At 41.6% G+C, this 20,359-nt stretch overlaps 1 protein-coding gene across 1 annotated transcript in view; it reads left to right on the top strand.

Moving 5' to 3' along the window:
- Positions 1–232: 232 nt before the first annotated feature.
- The window catches only part of LOC148022500 (uncharacterized), a 42,482-nt gene continuing 22,355 nt past the window's right edge, over positions 233–20,359 (top strand). The window contains exon 1 of the mRNA XM_087695472.1: positions 233–434. Within this exon, the coding sequence (XP_087551598.1) occupies positions 273–434 (162 nt within the window). The 5' untranslated portion in view covers positions 233–272. The remainder of the gene's footprint in view (positions 435–20,359) is intronic.

The raw sequence follows: 20,359 nt of genomic DNA, 5'->3' as shown, positions 1-20,359 counted from the left end.
AAGGATCAACGAGAGGGATGTGATCACGATGAATTGAGCTGTAGCAATGCGTCTTTCACAAGCTGTTGTTTTATTGGCTTCTCTACACTACACTAATCATGGGTTGGAACTTGGGATGAAGGCCAATCAAAATGTTCAAACAAGTTCTTCTCCCAAACCCTACTCAAAATTAATGTACCTATGCACATTTTAGGCCTCTAGAGAGGGGTATATATATAGGCAGGTCTTAAACGTGCATCCGAAGTTACTTACGACAAGGAGCAAGAGCAGACATGGCCTTGAGATTGAGAGGCAAGGACGAAGAGCTGCAGCAGCACGGTGATTCGTCCCTGCCATTCAACCCCACTCATCCTCACGACGTCCTCCGCGATGGTCTCGCGGCTTACAAGCAAGATGCTCTACCTTTGCATCCAATGGAGATCGCGCAAGCTAACGTGAGTCTTTTGTCCCGTTCTTCAGTTTTATATGGATCAGTAGCATGTTCGGGGCTCTGTTACAAGGCTGAGTTGATGCCAAGGGTAAAGCATCACCATGGGAGATGGAAGTTTTAGGCTGATTTGTGTTTTGGCTGCCTGACTGCACACATTTCCTGTAGGACGGATCGGCAGTTCTTGGTCAGTAGGATAACGACTGTGCCATTAATCCAGCTGTTCTTGCAACGGGTCTGCTTGGAATCGGGCAGGAGGATGCTGTATTATAGGGAAAAGAACTAGGAGTAGGAATTCCTTTTAGCACGAGTGCACAATACATACATTACAGCAGCAGGAATCGTGATTTGGTACATGGTGCACCACAGATACACTAGAGGATGTAGAACATATGCATTTAATACATGTGTGCATAGTGGTATTGCTGTGTTTGTAGGCTAATAATCGATTGAACATACCTCAAAATTGTGCCTAGCTATGTAGTGTTGAATAAACCACCTTGTGATATTGGATGCATGATTAGGAAAGCCATTGTGATCATGTGCACGGTTTTTAGTGGTCCTAAGGGCAAGGTATGGTCTAAGATACCTGCAACATACTTTCTTCAAAGTTTGTTTTTAATAATCCATATCTTGAAACAATCTTATTCAAAATGATGCCAACAAGTCTTCTTTATCAATACTAAGTAAATTGAGCTAGAAATGAGATAGAGAGTGCATTTGGATTGCAAGGTGCAGCCATGTTGTAGACTTGTAGGATGTATCCACAATAGGGACTGTTTTGACAATTTGGACAATGATCATTTATACTCTCCACAAGAAATGGAAGAGGATGCAACAATTTCCAAGGGCTACAGTACTACTTCTATGATGTTATGATAATCTTTTAAATATTGAGGAAGATCTATTGTCTCATATATTTCTTTGGTTTTGCTTTGGATTGAGCATCACATTGTCACTTGTGACTAAATAGTCACATGGATTGGGATGTGGGATGGAAAGAAGCTACCATCCCCACAATCCTCAAGCCCAAAAATGATTGTTGCTTGTGACTTTGTTTACAAAACTAACAACTCTTCTTGTATGTGATTGTCAACAAATTCATAGGTCAATAAATATACAAAATCTACATAAAAGCCTCTAGGACAACGTCGTGGGCCAAAAGCATGGACATGTCCCAAAAATAGGGACAATAGACAAAATACAAAAAATGACCAAAATGACTAGACCTATACAAAACTCCTAACGTCTCTTAGTGGCTTTGAGTAGGGCTCACAACTAAGAGATGACCATGATTGCTCACAATTCCTTTGGTTTGGTTGTCCTTGTTCCTATTTCTATGATCGTTCCTTATTTTTGTACCACCTCCTATGTTTTAGTGGTAAAATGGCCCAAAAACGGGCAAGGAGATGCTTTTAAGTCCAACGATCAATATTATTTAAACAATACATAGTACACGGATCTTGCATAGATCATATAAGTGTGATTGTAATGGATGGATCATACCATATGGATTCATATGCAGTTACAGTGGAACCATGTGTCCAAGGATCTTTTAGTGACACTTGTTTAAGTTGGAAGAGGAGAATGTTAGTTCTTTGCAAAAGATAGAGAGATGTGACTTCTTCCCATCTAGAAGATGATGTTTTCTTTGAGGCCCTTGTGTTTGAATGCTTAGTCCATGTTCTACACTTCTAGTGTTTTCTCAAGTTCCGATTAGTGTTCCCTATATGTAGGCACCAAAGTATGATCTCTCCTTATTTCACTAACTTGAAACTCCTCATTGCTCATTTACTTTTTTGAGCATAAGCATGTTTTGCAAGTGTTTCCTGTATTGTTGTTATTGGTGACAAATACATGTGTCATGTATGGTAGTCTCTTGTGTGTGAGCCTCAATTTGATTTAGATGAGGATATTTGGAGCTCTCGTATTGTGTGTGTCATTTTATGACATGTTAGGTGGAGGGTGCACCAGTGCATTTCATTTTGGCACGATGACATATTCAGGCAGGCTTACCTAGGCGCCCATGTTTTGAGCTTGGCAGTTTGTATACCAATTGTGGCTTTAGTTTTCTTGTTTATAGGCAGCTTGCTCCTCACTCCACTCATCCATCAATCCATTTTGCTAGCCCTCCATCAACATCTTCTCATCCCCTTGCCTTTGTTTGGCATTCGTATTGAAGCTTTGAGTTGTGTGTTGGGGCTGACTGGTGCAGGCTTCTATCATTCAATCTTTTGCTAGGCTTTTTAACCCTATACTGTTGCATTTTCTATTGGCGACCCGATCAACAGCTGCTTTTTCCCTTAGGTGGCTGTTTTCTCAACTATTGGGGGATGTCAAGTCTGACTGATACAGCTGTGTCTAGGGTCTTCAAATATGTGTTTCTTGCTGGGACAGCCTTTTGAGTTGTGTTTTCATCTGAAGCAGCTTCTATACCCTGCCTTTTGCAGGCAGCCACTCTCTAACTGCTGTTTTTTTATCACTCTGCCCCTTTCCTGTCTGAGTTTCCTTGCTAACATCATCATTACAGACAGTACATCAGCCAGGCAGGCCCCTATTCCATGCTGACATCATCAGCAGCAGGTTGTTCTCACCAGCAACAGCCTTGTTTTGACACTTTGGCCTCATATACTTGTTGTTCTCTGCTGCCGCGCACTAGATCTTACTGAATAGTAGATTGACGAGCCCTGAACAGATAGAGGTCATCATCCTTGAGGTTATTTTCATCAACAGCAGCAATATTTCTCGGTTTTTGTAGGTTTTCTTAAAGGATATAAATGGCAAATCAGTACAATTCGGGGCATTGTATGGATCGAGGCTGCAAGGACCTTCGAAGCGATGATTGAGATTAAGAAGATTGGTGCTCACAAAGCTGTTGATTGTGACAATTGTTGTTTAGACGTTGAGGTCAATCGACATAGTGCTCATGACATAGGTTGCAAGATGGACTGTGATTGGTTCCTTTCCAGCCGCCATCACAACATTATATCCCCACTCCATCTTTCATGGCCACTAGTCCACAATTGGCTATTATGCACCCCCTGTGTAGTGTTTTACCCCTTTTCTTGCCTCTCATTAAGGGATGAACTACTCTCCATGGTTGTGCAAAGTTGAGCGCATCCTTGACACCTTTGACCTATGGGATTTCATGGCAGTCCCTAATTTTTCGAAAATATTTCTTGACCATGACCAGTTTGAAAATTTCCAAATATTATTTGAGCTTAATATAGGAAAGAAGAACTTGGATGCGTACTCACAAGAGTTTAAAGATTTGTTGCATAAAACACAGGCCTTGGACAATCCTCAAGCGCTACTCTACATGCAATATCTTTGTGGATTGCCACCGAACTACCAGAATGAGGTGCTCCGCAATCCTCTTCATTCACTCAAGGACGTCTACAAGTATACCAAAAAATTTTATAACACTTTGGCTACAAGTAGGGGCAGCCAATCGACTGGGGATTCCCATCGAGTTGCCTTAGTTTTAAGTCAAAGAAATCAACCACCTCGACAACAACTTGTCAACTATCTTTGCAATTACATAAGAAAAAGGATAACAAGCGTAAGGTCACTTGCATCGAGAATTGCTCAAAGGGCCATTGCTTCACTTTCCATCAAACGAGTCACTTTCGCAATGATCGCAAATGCCCCCATAATAAAAAGGCGATGTCTATGTCCAAGCCTTCGATAAATACTCTTAAAGCTCTAGATATATCTTCTGAAATCTATTATAAGTGATCTAGCACAGTCTCTATTTATAGATGAGGAACCAACCAAAAAGTGGAAAGTTTGCTTATGGAACGCTGAAACATATTGAGCGAATTTGAGTTTTGGGGGTATTTAGCAAGCTAATGAATGTCTAATGTATCAAGAACATTTTTCAGCTTAACAAATGCCACAAGATACGGCTCTATGCTTTGGCTCTACGAGAATTTGTCACCTTGTGACGCGCACCTTGTCAGAAGTGGAGCAGCAGTGGAAGCATAAACATGTGCTGAAATAAACTGCTGAAACACAAGACAAAAAGAGAAAGAAAGAACACGATACAGATGAGAACTCAGATGTATGCACGGGAAATGGAATCCATATGTCTGAACACGAGACAGTCGCATACAACAGTGAGTCATTGGCTGCGTGGGCACTGGCACTGGCACTGGCTCTGGCTCCTCTCTCCACAGAGTCTGCAGATGGTGAAGATGATGATGATGACTGAGGAGGAGCACTGAGTATAAATAGGCTGAAAAAGTGGGGAGCAATAATGCTGGTCGGACAGCATTAATGCTGGCCGATTGGTGCATAAAATGCCCCAATGGCATAAAATGCCACGCCAGAAAAAACCTAAAATACCTAATAAAAATGCCCAACCCAGATCAAGCTCAGACTCACACATGGGCTGACAAATACTCTGCTAACACACCTTGCCCTGACACCATTTGGACTAGCTCCTCCCAAGAGTCGGTGCCAATGCCCATGTAACCAATGAGTCACTATTGTACACGACTATCTCATGTTTGATATATGGATTTGATTTCCCAAGCACATCACTGAATTCTCTTCTTTTGCAGTATCCTTCTGTTTTCTCTCTTTTTTGTTTTGTGTTTAGCAGTATTTTATGCTTCCATTGCTGCACTACTTCTAACATGGCATTAGTTGCATGATCTATGCTCTTGTTGTGTGCTTCTTTGCTAGTTACATGTCGTCTACACCCCTTCTGACTTTGCAACTACTCCCTACTACCAATCGACTCGCTACTCCCTATGTTTTCCCATTTAATACTTGTATGGCAACCAACGTCAACTTTTAATGTCTATCCAACCTACGTTTTCAGTTTTTCAATATTTTATCGCTGTATTTTCAGCATTTACTGCCCTCTAAGGCTAAGCAACAGCATATGTTGACACTTGACTCTGCCTATAGGCTGTTTTCAATTTTTTGCAAACCATTTTTTTTATCAGCCTATGAATTCTACATGTGAACTCTATTTTTGTGCGGTCTATGCTATTTGGTTAGCTATCTTCTCTCTCTATATACCTTCTCCCTTGTATCTTCTTTTCTTATTCTCTCCAAATGACTCCTCCCTGCACTTCTACAGATAATAAGTTATATGGAACTAACTGTCAGAAGTGGTGCAGCAATGGAAGCGTAAAGAATATGCTGAAATAAATGCTGAAACACAAGACAGAAGAAAGAATGAACACAGTAGACAGATGAGAACTCAGATGTATGCTCGGGAAATGGAATCCATATCGAACACGAGACAGCAGCATACAACGGTGAGTCACTGGCTGCGTGGGCTCCTCAGCACCGGCTCCTCTCTCCCAGAAGGATCTCCACTGATGGCTGAAGTACCAAAGATTGTGGAGGAGGAGCCCTATAAATAGCCACAAAAGTGGGGAGCATAAAATGCAGGTCGGCCAGCATTTAATGCTGGTCGGCCAGCAGAGTGGTGCAGCAATGGAAGCGTAAAGAATATGCTGAAATAAATGCTGAAACACAAGACAGAAGAAAGAATGAACACAGTAGACAGATGAGAACTCAGATGTATGCTCGGGAAATGGAATCCATATCGAACACGAGACAGCAGCATACAACGGTGAGTCACTGGCTGCGTGGGCTCCTCAGCACCGGCTCCTCTCTCCCAGAAGAATCTCCACTGATGGCTGAAGTACCAAAGACTGTGGAGGAGGAGCCCTATAAATAGCCACAAAAGTGGGGAGCATAAAATGCAGGTCGGCCAGCATTTAATGCTGGTCGGCCAGCAATAAATGCTAAAAGTACATCATAAATGGCCACAAAAATGTGCCATAAAATACTGCATAAAATGCTACATAAAATGCCCAGCCTCTGCACACAAACTCACACCATGAGCTGACTAATATCTGCTAACACCCTCTCTCAGATCATGTGTGATCTGATACAATAAAATAATGATGGAGAATCATAAACTACACAACAAAGAAACACCAGAAGGACCATGGATGTCCAAGCGGTGAGTGGCCAGCCCACCACCAAGATGCCTCGGAGAGTATCTGATGTCGATGTCGATCATACCAACAACACCTGAAAATAGAGAAGACTCATAGCAGCTCTCTGTGTAATGTCACCTATGTCACTCAGAACATACAAAGCCAATCTGCCAAACATATCTCTGAACATGTGACCATGGATTCCCTGCCTTTGGCCAAACCACCAAAGTGTCTCCTCATGTGAGCTCCAGACGAAAGCCTCTCGCTCTCTGTCAAGAATAACAGCTCATCATGAACCCAGAAATCAACTCCAGTCTCTAGGATTTCATTGCCAGATACCGTTGATGTGTCAGGGACATCCCTCTCTGGATCCTGTGCATCTATATCAAAATATAGATGGGGCACTGCAGCCCCACCAACACACCCTCTCACAGTCCCTCTCTGGCACCGAGGAGTCGTGAGGGATGACATCATGCCATCATTAGAAAGCAACTGTGGAAGGGGCCATCAATCCCTTCCCACGATCTGTCGAAGACGAGCCCTTCCGCGTCTTGGCCGTGGCCGAGCCTGGAGGATCGGAGTCAGAATCAGAGGCAGATGATGACTCATCGGAGGAGTCCGCATCCCGCTTCGACTTCTTCACCTTCTTCTTGGACGCCGCTAACTTTATACAATCCTTCCGTAGATGACCTTTCTTCCCACAATGGTAACACTGTGGCTGCGACTTCTTCTTCTTCGAACCCCTCTTTGAAGCTCCAAGAGCCTCACCCGACCCTCCATACTGTGACGGAAGCCGTCCCTGTAGCTTATCTTCACTTGAGGTGCACAGAGGGGCCATCTGGAGGAGGTAGAAAAGAGAAGTAGAAGAAAAGAAGGTCGTTTGGAGAGTGAGCACAGCCAAAACGCAACCAAAAACACCAAAAATAGTGAATTCACATGCAATATAACCCAAAGGCTGACCAAAATAAGCCAAAAGCTGCTGCACTAAGTGAAAAAAAATCAGTCAAAAACTGCCAAAAACAGCAAAAAACGGCCTGAATAATCAGAAAAACAGGCAAAAATAATGCTGTAAACAGCAAAACGCAGGCTGCAAACTGAATAAACAGGGGCTAAAGACTGTTGCCAGCAGTTTGATGAAGGAAACACGGGCAGCAAAGAGTGGAACAGCAGTAAATGCAAATCTGTCCAGAAAAACGCAAAACGCAAATGCTGAAACACTGTCGCCAGCAGCAAATCAGCAGTCGCCAGCAGGAAGGACAGCTGGCTGATCAGCAAGAAAGGTGTAAATCCTGAAATCAGCAAGAAAACACAGCACAAATAGGTTGCAGCCTGAAATCTGATACCATGTCAGAAGTGGTGCAGCAATGGAAGCGTAAAGAATATGCTGAAATAAATGCTGAAACACAAGACAGAAGAAAGAATGAACACAGTAGACAGATGAGAACTCAGATGTATGCTCGGGAAATGGAATCCATATCGAACACGAGACAGCAGCATACAACGTTGAGTCACTGGCTGCGTGGGCTCCTCAGCACCGGCTCCTCTCTCCCAGAAGGATCTCCACTGATGGCTGAAGTACCAAAGATTGTGGAGGAGGAGCCCTATAAATAGCCACAAAAGTGGGGAGCATAAAATGCAGGTCGGCCAGCATTTAATGCTGGTCGGCCAGCAATAAATGCTAAAAGTACATCATAAATGGCCACAAAAATGTGCCATAAAATACTGCATAAAATGCTACATAAAATGCCTAGCCTCTGCACACAAACTCACACCATGAGCTGACTAATATCTGCTAACACTAACTATCTTATGTGGGGTGCTGTGATGAAAGCCTGGTTTGTGTAGAAGCAAATTTGGTACAATGTATATGGAGCTATTCCTCGGCCTCGAGGTCCTTTTCCTATTCCCGAGGATTTTGAATAGAATAACCATGAGAAAGTTGTGCTTACATGGGATTCGGATGATGCACGTGCCTATTCTACTCTTCTTCAATGTATTTCTAAAGAAGTCCCACCAATGATTACCTCCTGCATGACATCCCCCAAAGTATGGCCGAAGTTTCACATGTTATACGAGGCACCTTCAACCATGCGTGCAACAACCCTTTATGGTCAGCTTCAACGGAATGAAGTTTGAGTCTAAGAACAATATTTAGTTAGTTTTGCTCCCTGTTACACCGGTACACAACCAACTTTGATGCATGCAATTTGCCCTTTCAAAGGCACACCTCATGGGAACTATAATCTACAAGCTCCCCTCGAATTTTGATGAAACGGCAAATACTTGGCAAGCATAGACATCCTCTACACATCTAAGCTTCACGCATATGTCGTCCATGTTGCTTGTGCACGAGGCATCTTTGCGTTTAAAGGGGAGGCTTCCGTCTCATTATGGAGGTTCTAGTGAGGCTCATGCAGCTTGAGAGAGGGGTGACAAGAAAAAGTCGAAGGCCCAGTGTTATCATTGTGGTGGCAAGAAGGGACACTTGTTGCAGAAGTACTACAAGGACTTAGCAGCCTCATGAAAGAAGAAGCGGGATTCGGATCCTCCGACGAGTCATCCTCTTCCTCAAACTCCAACTCCAATCCTCCAACCAAGGGATTGTCAACTCAAGTGTGAGTTTGTACATGCCTAATGAGATAGACACGCTTGTCATTATTTTAGGCATTTTATTGTGGTTATTTGTGTGGCGTCTTATGCTAGATTGGCATTTTTCATGCCAATCGACCAACATTAATACTGCCAATCAACTACTATTTATGCCCATTTTATCTATTTACTGTGAGGCTCCTCTCTTCACTTATCACACATTACACACTTTCATGTGTGAATGGGCCTTAAGGCACTTACACAGCCCTGAAGTCTAAGGATTGTACTTTTGTACTTTGTCTCACACATTTAGTATCTAATCAAGTGTTGAGCTGTCTACACTCACTCCCTCCACTGTCTACACTCTGTGTGCTGAGCTGTTAGCTGCCACCTCTGATTTAACATTTGGTATCAGAGCTCGAGGTTCAGCTCGAGATAGCTTCCACGCCAAGCTTCTCTATGCCAGGTTCGCCAACCCAGCTGGGTGGTCTCCCCACCAGTCGCAGCTGTCGCACCGATCTGTCTAGCAGTGTTGCTGCCGCCCCCAACCAGAGGCTGCACAGGCAGCGTCGCTTGACTGTTCTGTAGTGTTGATTGATGGTTCCAGCTCTTGTGCTGCTCTGTTCAGCCACCTGTGCTGCCTGTCTGCCCACCTCTAGCTCCACTAGCTTCACCAGGCTTGTTGCTTGGTTCTGTTCTGCTCCGCTAGGCTGGCCAATGTAGTGAAAGCTCTGCCACCAGCCCGGGCAGTCCCACATGCACTTTCGGTAACCACAACTTGAGCTCGGATCGCCCGTCTTCTGTTGTCACAGGTATAGCTTATCATTTTATTCAAAATATCCGAGCTACAGCAAGGGGCTTCTAAATAGAAAGGTCTATATTTGCTACAGCAGGTGCTTTTGTGCAAAAAAATTACAGAAATTTGTTGGAATTTGGGTCAGAAAATTTGAGGCTTTTGCATGTTTGGTAGACATTGGCATATGTATTGAAGTTTTAGACTGAAATTTATTAGAATTGTGCATATTAGAAGGCCAAAATTTGGGGCTTTTTTTAGTGATGAGCATTGTTTTTGTATTGGACAGCGTGTTACTCACTGAAATCTGTAAAAATTTTAGAACATTGAGATAGTAGTGGTCAAGTGTGACACAATTTAGTTTAATTACAGCTTGGTATTTGCTATAATTTCTGGAAATTTGTAGATTCCCAGTTTAAGACAACTTTGGTTATTGCTCTTGCGCATTTTGGAAGAGTGACATTTATCATGGCCAATCAAGGACAGAGTGATGTCTTCACTTATGTATCTAAAGAAGATAGATTGGATGGCGGATACTATTCTCTATGGTCCTTCATGAAGAAGAATATACTTGTTGCAAAAAATCTTTGGGATTATGTCAGTGGGGAAGAAGTTCACTATCTTGGAGATATGGCTCCTACTACTCCTCCACAAGGAGGTCATGGTCAAAGGCAAGCTTTGGTTCAGCCACCATCCCAAAGAATAGCTGCATAGAAGGCTTGGGACACCAGGGATGCCCAAGCATTGTCACTTATTCTTTGGCAGTTCAACGGTCTATAATCTTGCATATTTAGTCTACAACTACTTCACGAGTAGCATGGCTTACACTTAAGCATATGTTTGCTAGGAAAAATGATACTCACACTTCTTTCTTAAAGAAGGAGCTTGAAAATGTGAAGATGGAAGAAGGTGATGCTATGTAGGATCATCTTAATAAAATTTAAGACTTGCACGAGTAGTTGATGAGTGTAGATGAGTATTATTCTAATGCTCAGATGATCTCTACTACTTTGAATTCTTTGCCACCTTTTTATTTGGCCTTTCACAAGGCATTGAATCTTACAATGCAAATTTTTCCACAGCCACTTACCTTTCTTTAGTTGGTTAGTTTATTGTTGGAAGAAGAGCAAACAAGAAAGAATAGTGGGGTGGATGTTGTAGCCTTTGAATAGGCTTTTATGGCAAGACAGAAGGGCAAAGGCAGTCAGTCCAAGAATGCTCCGCAGAGTTCTAGAAGTTCAGGAACTTCATAGAACAACAAGAAGTTGGGGGGTACACAAGCCAAGAAGAGCAAGTGCCATTATTGTAAAAAACTAGGTCATTACATCACATAATGCAAGAAATGCATTGCCAAGGAGAAAAGGGAGTTTGGATGTCCGTTTTAGATACACCTTCTATTGCTACTGCTAAAGAGTCTGTGTCATTCGTTGTTGCCCATGAGTACCGTTTTACACTTGCAGTTATGATTCTTCTTGGGCAGATAGAGCATTTAGCTCTATAGAGGATGCTAGCACTTGGTTTTTTGGCAGTGGTGCTTCAACGCACATCACATCCCATAGGGATTTATTTACCTCTGTTGTTGTAGCTCCTGCTGGTAAATTAGTGCAACGTGTAAAAAATGCATCTTATCTTGTTAGAGGTGTTGGAGAGATTGTCTTGAAAGCTATTGATGGTTCTACTCTTTGTTTGCAAGATGCATTGTATGTGCTAGGGATAAAGAAGAATTTGCTGTCTATTTTTTCTTTAGCAAAGTGAGGAATGCAATCACATTTTATGATGACAAATGCATGGTTAGGGACAATGAATTCTTGAGTATATTTTTATTGAGTATATTTTATGATGATAAATGCATGGTTAGGGACAAGGAATTCTTGACTTTGATACTTGGGCATATTATGTCATGGACTTTATGAGTTAGATGCTCACTTGATTGACCAACTAGTTTACTTGGCATCTACTATTACTACTGCTATGTCACAGGTATAGTTGTGGCATGCTCATACGGGGCATGTGAACTATGGTAGTTTGATGCCTATGTAGTGTACTCCGAGGTTGCAAGGCTTATCTCTCTTGGAGAGATCTCTTGAGTATATTTGTGAGGGATGCATTTTGGGAAAAATACATCGATTTTCTTTTTCTCATGATGTTACTTTTAGAGCTACAACCAGGTTGCAGATTGTGTATTCGAATGTGCGTGGATCCATGCAGACAAAGTCATTGGGTGGATGTTATTATTTTGTCACCTTCATTGATGACTTTGCTCGTTTTTGTTGGGTCTATTCATTGGTGAAAAAGTTAGAAGTGTAGGATGCATTTTTGGGTTTTACTGTACTTGTTGAAATCAATCTGGCTATCAAATAAAGACTCTTTGTAGTTCGGACCAAGGGGGGGAATACATGTCTTTCTTGTTAAATAAAATTTTGAAGCAAAAAGGCATTGCATATCAATATACTATTGTAAATACTCCACAACAGAATGGGGTTGCAGAAAGGAAGAATCGGTCAATCATGGAGATGGCCATATGTATGTTGAAGGCTAAAAAATTGCCACATGGATTTTGGATGGAAGCAAATATGTGTGCTTGTCATGTTTTGAATAGGTGTTCAACTAAGGCATTGAAAAATATAACTCCTTTTGAGGCTTGGAGTAGCTGTAAACCTTCAGTTGGTCACTTCCGCACTTTTGGGTGTCTTGCATATGCTCATATTTCCAAAGTATTGAGAAAAAAGTTGGATAATAAGGCTGTCAAGTGGATATTTGTGGGGTACAGTAGTGAAAGCAAAAGATATAGATTGTGTTGGGAATAAAGGCTCACCGTGTCTTTTACCATGTTCGGGTTTGAACACACCCTTTCACTTTTGTACTTTATATATATTCAAAACCTAAAATGTGGTACGCAAGTCTTCGTACCAAAAACATCAAGTGTCGTGCTCACTCTCTCACTCTACTGCTCTCAACTCTTTGCATCTTTACTCTCAACTCAGCTCTCGAACAAACTTGTCCAAGTACGACACCAGTTAAGAGTGATAGGTGTATAGGAGCTTCAGGCACCAATTGTCAGTGTTCGGGAGGTGTAGGAGAAGCAGTTGATAGGTGATAGGCTAATGCAGGTCTAATGGGACCTGCACGCGACCAACCAGTGCACACATGACCAAGCTCAGTGTCTGTGATGCGACTAGGCCCAGGCAATAAGGCAGAAGTTTCAGCGCAGATGAACAGCGATGATGAGACATGCTACAGGCACATGGCGGACGGGACGGGCTGCGACTAGAGGAGACAGGCTGTGATTGGACGAGATGGGCTGCGACTGGACAAGACGGGCTTCAGCCAACGACTAGGACTAGTCACCACAAACATGGCACGCAAGCAGGCAGAGGTCAATGTTTAGTCAATGTTTAAAAAAAAAGAGGGAAATATCCTTCTTTTTTCTTTTCTTCTTCATCATCGAGCGTTCACATGCCAAGGCATAAAGCCAAATTCTCGCTAGGAAAATTGGGGCTTTTCTCGGATTTGGGGACTTTAATGCAGAAGTGGACAATTTGACTCAGAAATCGCAAAATCAGTGCACAATTGCCCGTGAAATTTTGGGGCTTTTCACATTTCAGTGAAATTTTTTCAATTTCGGTGAAATTTGTGTACATCGGACCCGAAAAATTTGGGGCTTTTGCAGGATTTCATCAATTTGTGCAAGAATTGCTTGGTATGTGCACTTGGGTACTTGAATTGATGATTATCTTCTAAAAATTTGGGGCTTTTGACCCAAATTGTCAAATTTGTGCTCGGGAATGCCTTTGGAGCAGAAATTGCAGTGCAATTTTGGGGATTTCACATGTAACTGTTGGCTTGGTCTCTAGTTGTGTCAGAAATTGCTTGAGGAGTGCTGCAAATGACATTTTTTAATTCTGAAAATTCATTTGCAGATCTGAAATTTCTGCAATCTTGGGATTTTCATTATTGGTTGGTACTCTTGTGCGCTGTGGTCATTTGTCTCATATTTGGGCTTGCCTTTGGTGACTGGTTAGTCAATTTGGGACTGCAAATTATGGCTGGAAATAGTGACAGTAGTAATCTTTTGCACATTAAGAAGCTTGAGGGTGCCCATAATTTTGCAATTTGGACGAAACAATGCTACAATGTCTTGATGTAGAAGAAACATGTAAAGCCCATAAAAAAAAAGGGAATCAAACTAGCAGACATGGAACAAGACGAGTGGGATGACTTACCATTGAGCTCTCAGTGTCAGACAACTTGCTCTTCAACATTGAGAAGCTGAATTCAGCATATGCAATGTGGCAAAGGCTTGAAGAATTGTATGCTCAGAAAAGTGCAGCCACCAAGGTTTATTGGCTGAAAAGATTGATGGACTTTCTCATGAAAGAGGATACAACCATGTCTATACTTTTAAACAAGTTTAACTCAATTTTCAGTCAGCTGATTGCTTTGGATTTTCATATTGATGAAGAGTTCAAGGCTACCTTCTTGCTATGCACTCTACCTAAAAGTTGGGATACTTTCAAGACAGCTTTGAGTAATTCGAATGCTCAGCTATTATGCTGATGGAAGAACTCAATAGGCAGAAAACAAGTCTTCAAATGCATTACACACTAGAGGCAGAGTTTAACATAAGAGCAGTTTTGAAAACAGAGCACACAGCAAATCTGGTGGAAAGAACGTGAAGTGCCATCATTGTGGCAAAAGGGGCACTACAAAAGGGATTGCTTTCAATTGAAGAAAGAGAAGGGCAAAACAAAAACAATGAAGTCAACAAGGCTGAAAACAAGGACAGCCAGTTTGTCAAAAAGAGCAATGTGAAAGTAGAAGAGGTTAATGTAGTCACTCATGATAATGACAGCGATGGTGATGTACTTCTAGCTTCTTCTTTGGATGCACATGCATTGATTATAGATTTTGAAGATGATATTCACACTTGGATACTTGATTTAGGTGCGTCCTTTCATGTCACACTACATCAATAGTGATTCTCTGACTACAATGGTGCTGTACGTGGTGTTGTCCACTTGGGGGATAACTATGTGTGTAAAATTGCAGGCATTGACATTGTGAAACTGGAATTTCAATATGGCTCCATGTTTGTTTTGCATAATGTGAGACATGTACCTTAGCTCAAGAAGAGCTTGATAAGCACAGGGCAACTAGATGATGAAGGTTGTCACACCACCTTTGGGGATAGCAAATGGAAAATATGTAAGGGCTCCCGCATTGTTTCCAAGGGGTCCAAAAGTGATACTCTATATCTTTTGCATGTATCTAGTGTGCATGACCATGCTGTCGCCATAACTAAGCAACCAAGTGTTTCTTTGTGGTATAGCCGGTAGGGCACACTGGAGTCAATTGGAAATGAAAGTGCTTTCTCGTTTGGGTTATTTATCATCTTTGAGGTATGTTGATTTTGAATAGTGCGATCATTGCATTTATGGTAAACATACTCAAACAGCACACAAAAAATCTCTTTCTCTAAAGTCTTCACCCTTAGAATTAGTACATTTAGATGCATGTCAAATGCCAAGGTTATCTTTAGGGGGGGAGAAGTATTTTATTACCTTTGTTGATGATGCCACACGCAAAGTTTGGGTTTATCCAATTCGTCGCAAAGACAAGGCCTTAGATAAATTAAAAAAATTCCTAACACTTGTTGAAAATTAGACCAGCAAGATGTTAAAATGGCTTTGCTCTGACAATGGTGGGGAATATGTGTCCAAAGCCTTTCAAGACTTTGTGACAACAAAGGGATTAAAAGGGAGCTTATTGCTCCTCATAATCCTCCCCAAAATGGTGTTGCAAAGCATATGAATAGGAACCTTTCAAGACAAGGTCCTTATAATGCTGTCACATGCTGCTTTACCCCATGGTTTTTGGGCAGAGGTTGTTATGATAGTTGTACACTTGATTAATCGATCACCAAACATGTCTTTTGGGGGGGGGGGGGAGTCCTTCAAGAAGCGTGTTCGGGCAAGCCACTTTCGTATACTCACTTGAGAGTCTTTGGTTGCGAGGCATTTGTGTACATTCACAAGGAAGAACGCAACAAACTTGAGCCAAAGTCCTGTAAATGTATTTTCCTAGGATATGATGATGAAGGTGAGATGGGGTATCGATTACAGGATCTCCAGAAAAGAAAAGTAGTGTGTAGCAATGATGTTATCTTCTGGGAAGATTGCATGCACAAACAGCCCGAAAGAATAGAGGAGGACCGAAGGGTTGTATTCCAGGAAGATGTACCAATAGGACAGCAAAGAATGCCCGTTAGACAACATCAAATACCTGCTGAAAATGTCCGTGAAATTGTAGGAAATGATATTGTAAACGATTAGCAGAATCTTGCCCATGATGTCCCACAAATTCAGCAAGAACATGTGCACTTGGAACAACCTGAACTAGTTATATAGCAAGTTGTACCTGTAGAACAACAAGATGTTAATGCAGATTTATAGGTTGAACAGCTAGCAAATATTGACCACTAGGTCCGTAGGTCGACCAGAGTGTAAAAACAACCAAATAGATTTGTTTTTGGAATAAACTATGTGGCTGATTATGTCATGTTAATAGATTGTGGTGAACCATTATGCTTCTAGGAAGCAATGGACAAACATGATAGTAAGAAATGGCAAAAAGCAATGCTATCAGAGATGGAATCTCTCATGAAGAATGACACTTGGAATTTGGTACATTTGCTAAAAGGACAAAAAGTGCGACCTTGCAAATGGGCTTATAGAATGAATTAGGAAGGAATGGACAAACATGGTAGTAAGAAATGGCAAAAAGCAATGCTATCAGAGATGGAATCTCTCATGAAGAATGACACTTGGAATTTGGTACATTTGCTAAAAGGACAAAAAGTGCAACCTGGCAAATGGGCGAATGTCACTTCTGGTTCTTTGCCCAAGTACAAGGCATGCTTGGTTGCTAGAGGCTACAAGCAAGAACATGGAATTGATTTTGATGAAATCTTTTCTCGTGTAGTCAAAATGACTACTTTGCTAACCATCTTGGGCTTGGTTGCATTTGAGGACATGGAATTCATACAGATGGATGGAAAAACTGTGTTCTCACATGGTGATTTGCATAAGGAGATCTATATGTAACAACTCGATGGTTTTGTGGAAAATAGCACACGGTATGTAAACTCAACAAAAGTCTGTATGGGCTAAAGGAGGCACCACCTGAATGGTATCACAAATTTGATACATTGATGCAATCTCATGGATTTCAATGTTCTCAAGTTGATTAGTGCCCATACACCAAGAAGGCAGCAGATGGCAACCTCGTTCTCTTGGTTTTGTATGTGGATGACATGCTAATTGCAGGCAAGGATGCTCATGCCTTGGGACTCCTTGAAGTAGAGTCTACACAATAGCTTTGATATGAAAGATCTTGGTGAGGCAAATCACATTCTTGGCATGCGTATACTCAGAGATAGATCGAAGGGTTTTCTTTATCTGTTGTCACAGTAGGAGTATATTTTGAAAGTTCTACAACGTTTCAATATGGAGGGGGGGAAAGCTATTAGTGTATCATTGCCTCCGTATGTGAAACTTAGTGCAGATGACAGCCCTACATCAGATGATGGTAAGGTTGAAATGACCAAGATACCTTATGCTTCAGCTGTTGGTAGCTTGATGTATGCTATGGTTGCTAGACGTCTTGACATTGCATTTGCGGTGGGAGTGGTTAGCAGATACATGGCATACTTGGCAAAAAGTGTTGGGAAGCACTGAAGGGTATCGTGAGATACCTCAAGGGCACAAAGGATTTGTGTATTTGCTTTGGTAAGTAGAAGTCATCTGTTGTTGGTTTCATGGATGCAAACTATGCTGGCCATCATGATTGCAGGAAGTCTACTTCAGGATATGTGTTTATGTTCACAGGAGAAGCAGTCTCTTGGATATCTAGGTTGCAAAAGTGTGTTGCACTGTCGACTACAGAGGTAGAATATGTGGCTGCCATAGAGGCATGCAAAGAAGCTTTATGGCTTTCACATCTGGTGACAGAGCTTGGCATTACAGAGGTTTCTATCCTCCACTGTGACAATGAGAGTGTTATCATGCTAGCACGGAATCTTGTCTTTCACGCAAAGACATAGCACATACAAGTGAGTATCACTTTATCAGGGATGTACTTGACATCAAAGGCATTGAGCTTGTTAATACAAATGATAATCTTGCAGATCTTCTTATGAAGGGTCTTTCAGCCGAGCGGTTTGCTCATTGCCACTAGATGATGGGGGTTGGATAGTATATGTCTTTCAGTTTTGTACATACACACACTTAGCTGATTCTTTCCTCTACCTTCAGGCACGTTGCCTTTAGGTAGGAGGTTGTTGGGAATAAAGGCTTACCATGCCTTTTACCGTGTTTGGGTGCAAATGCAACCTTTCACTTTTGTACTTTATATATATTCAAAACCTAAAATGTGGTACCTAAGTCTTTGTACCAAAAACATCAAGTGTCGTGCTCACTCTCTCACTCTACTACTCTCAACTCTCTGCACCTTCACTCTCAGCCCAGCTCACGAATAGACCTGGACAACAGATTGTACGATCTTGTTTCCAAGAAAGTTTTTGTTAGTGGAGATGGGATTTTTGATGAAAATCAGAGTTATCTCTTGCTGGTTATGACACATATCAGGCTGCAAATGATGTGTTTGAAGGGCTGCTGCCTGTTTCTTTTGGTGATACAGTTGGAGCTTCATTAAACGAACAAAATATTCAGCTAGCTAGTCCATTGCATAATGCAAAAATTCAGCCGATGTTGATCTGGATATTCAGCAAGATGCTGAATTTGAGGTTCATCAAGAGCATTTGCATAATCGGGAGGCTAGACAAATACCTAGATGATACTTGCAGACTCTACCAAGACAATCATTTGGATGCTCCTCTTGCTGATCGTATGCGAAGGCAAGCATGTCTGCATGATTATGCTAATACTATGGAGTTTGTTATGGTAGCAAACACACTTGATGATTGTGATTCTTTTGAGAATACACAACAAAGTGTGCATTGGATTGCAGTAATGCAAGCTGAATTTGATTCTATCATGAAGAATCAAACATGGAATTTAGTTACATTGTCTATTGGAAAGAAAGCCATTGATACTAAATGGGTCTATAAGCTGAAACAAAAAGCGGTAGGATCCATTGATAAGTACAAGGCCAGGTTAGTTGCAAAAGGCTATGCACAAAAGAAATGCATTGATTATGAGGAGACATTTGCTCCTACATCATGTATGACTACTATCAGATGTATGGTTGCTTGATTATGAGGAGACATTTGCTCCTACATGCTGTATGACTACTATCAGGTGTATGGTTGCTTTGGCTGCCCATTATGGTTGGCACTAGCTTGACAATAAAACTGCATTCTTACATGGGGAACTTGAGGAAGAAGTGTATGTTCAGCAGCCCATGGGTTTTGTAGTTCAAGAATCCCAACACTTAGGATGCAAGCTGAAAAAGGCTTTATATGGTTTGAAGTAAGTTCCACGAGCTTGGTATGCCAAAATTGATGCTTTTTTACTAAGCCAAGGGTTCATTAACAACCCATTAGAGTCTACTCTTTATGTATGCAAAGAGGGGGGATCTTTGCTGGTCATTTATCTTTATGTGGATGATCTTCTACTCAGAGGGACACATGCTGATCAGATTTCAGCATTTAAGAAAAATTTGCAGCAAACTTTTGAAATGTTAGACTTGGGGCCTTTGCATTACTATTTGGGCATTCAATTTATTCATGATATTAGAGGCATTGGATTGTCATAGTCTAGATATATTGGTAAACTCCGTGAGAGATTTGGCTTCCAAGATTGTAAGCTGGTAAGTACACCAATGGAGACTGGACTTAAAGTTGTCTTTGCATGATGACAGTGACATATTTGACATTCATACATATGCTCCAGTAGTTGGATGTCTCATTTATTAATGTAACACAAGGCCAGATATTCAGTTTGCAGTTTCAGCCGTGAGCAGATATATACATAGCCCACGCATATCACATTGACAAGCTGTGAAGTGCGTTTTCCGTTACTTGTAGGGCACTAGGATTCTTGGATTGCTTTATGCCAAGGGAGAGCCGTTGCAACTACATGCTTACAGTGATTTCGATTGGGCTAGAGATTTTGATTCCTGTCACTCTACAAGTGGAAATTGTTTCTTTCTTGGCTCTTACATTTCTTGGCTTAGCAAGAGACAATCCACAGTTGCCACATCGTCTTGTGAAGCTGAATATAAGGTAGCTTTCACTACTATAGTTGAATGTGTATGGCTGAATTGTTTGTTGGTTGATCTTGATGTATTTGTCATGGAGGCTACTACTTTGTTTACTGACAGTCAGAGTGCCATTGCAGTGGCACGGAACCGAGTGTTTCATGCACGGACGAAACACATAGAGATACATTATCACTCTCTGAGAGAGAGCTTACATGTAGGGGATATCAGCCTTGTCTACTGTCCTACCAACAACAATGTGGCAGATATCCTTAACAAAGCTCTTCCTTGTGACAAATTTGAAGCATTTTGCAATGCTTTAAATTTGATCTCCTTTGGTGGATGATCCTTGTATGTTGATTACTT

This window comes from Lygodium microphyllum, chromosome 16, assembly GCF_053477565.2.
Source record: "Lygodium microphyllum isolate KBCC chromosome 16, Lygodium_microphyllum_v1.1.10, whole genome shotgun sequence".
NCBI lineage: Eukaryota > Viridiplantae > Streptophyta > Polypodiopsida > Schizaeales > Lygodiaceae > Lygodium > Lygodium microphyllum.
Note: the sequence above shows the minus strand (reverse complement) of the source record. Positions and strands in the feature narration are given on the sequence as shown.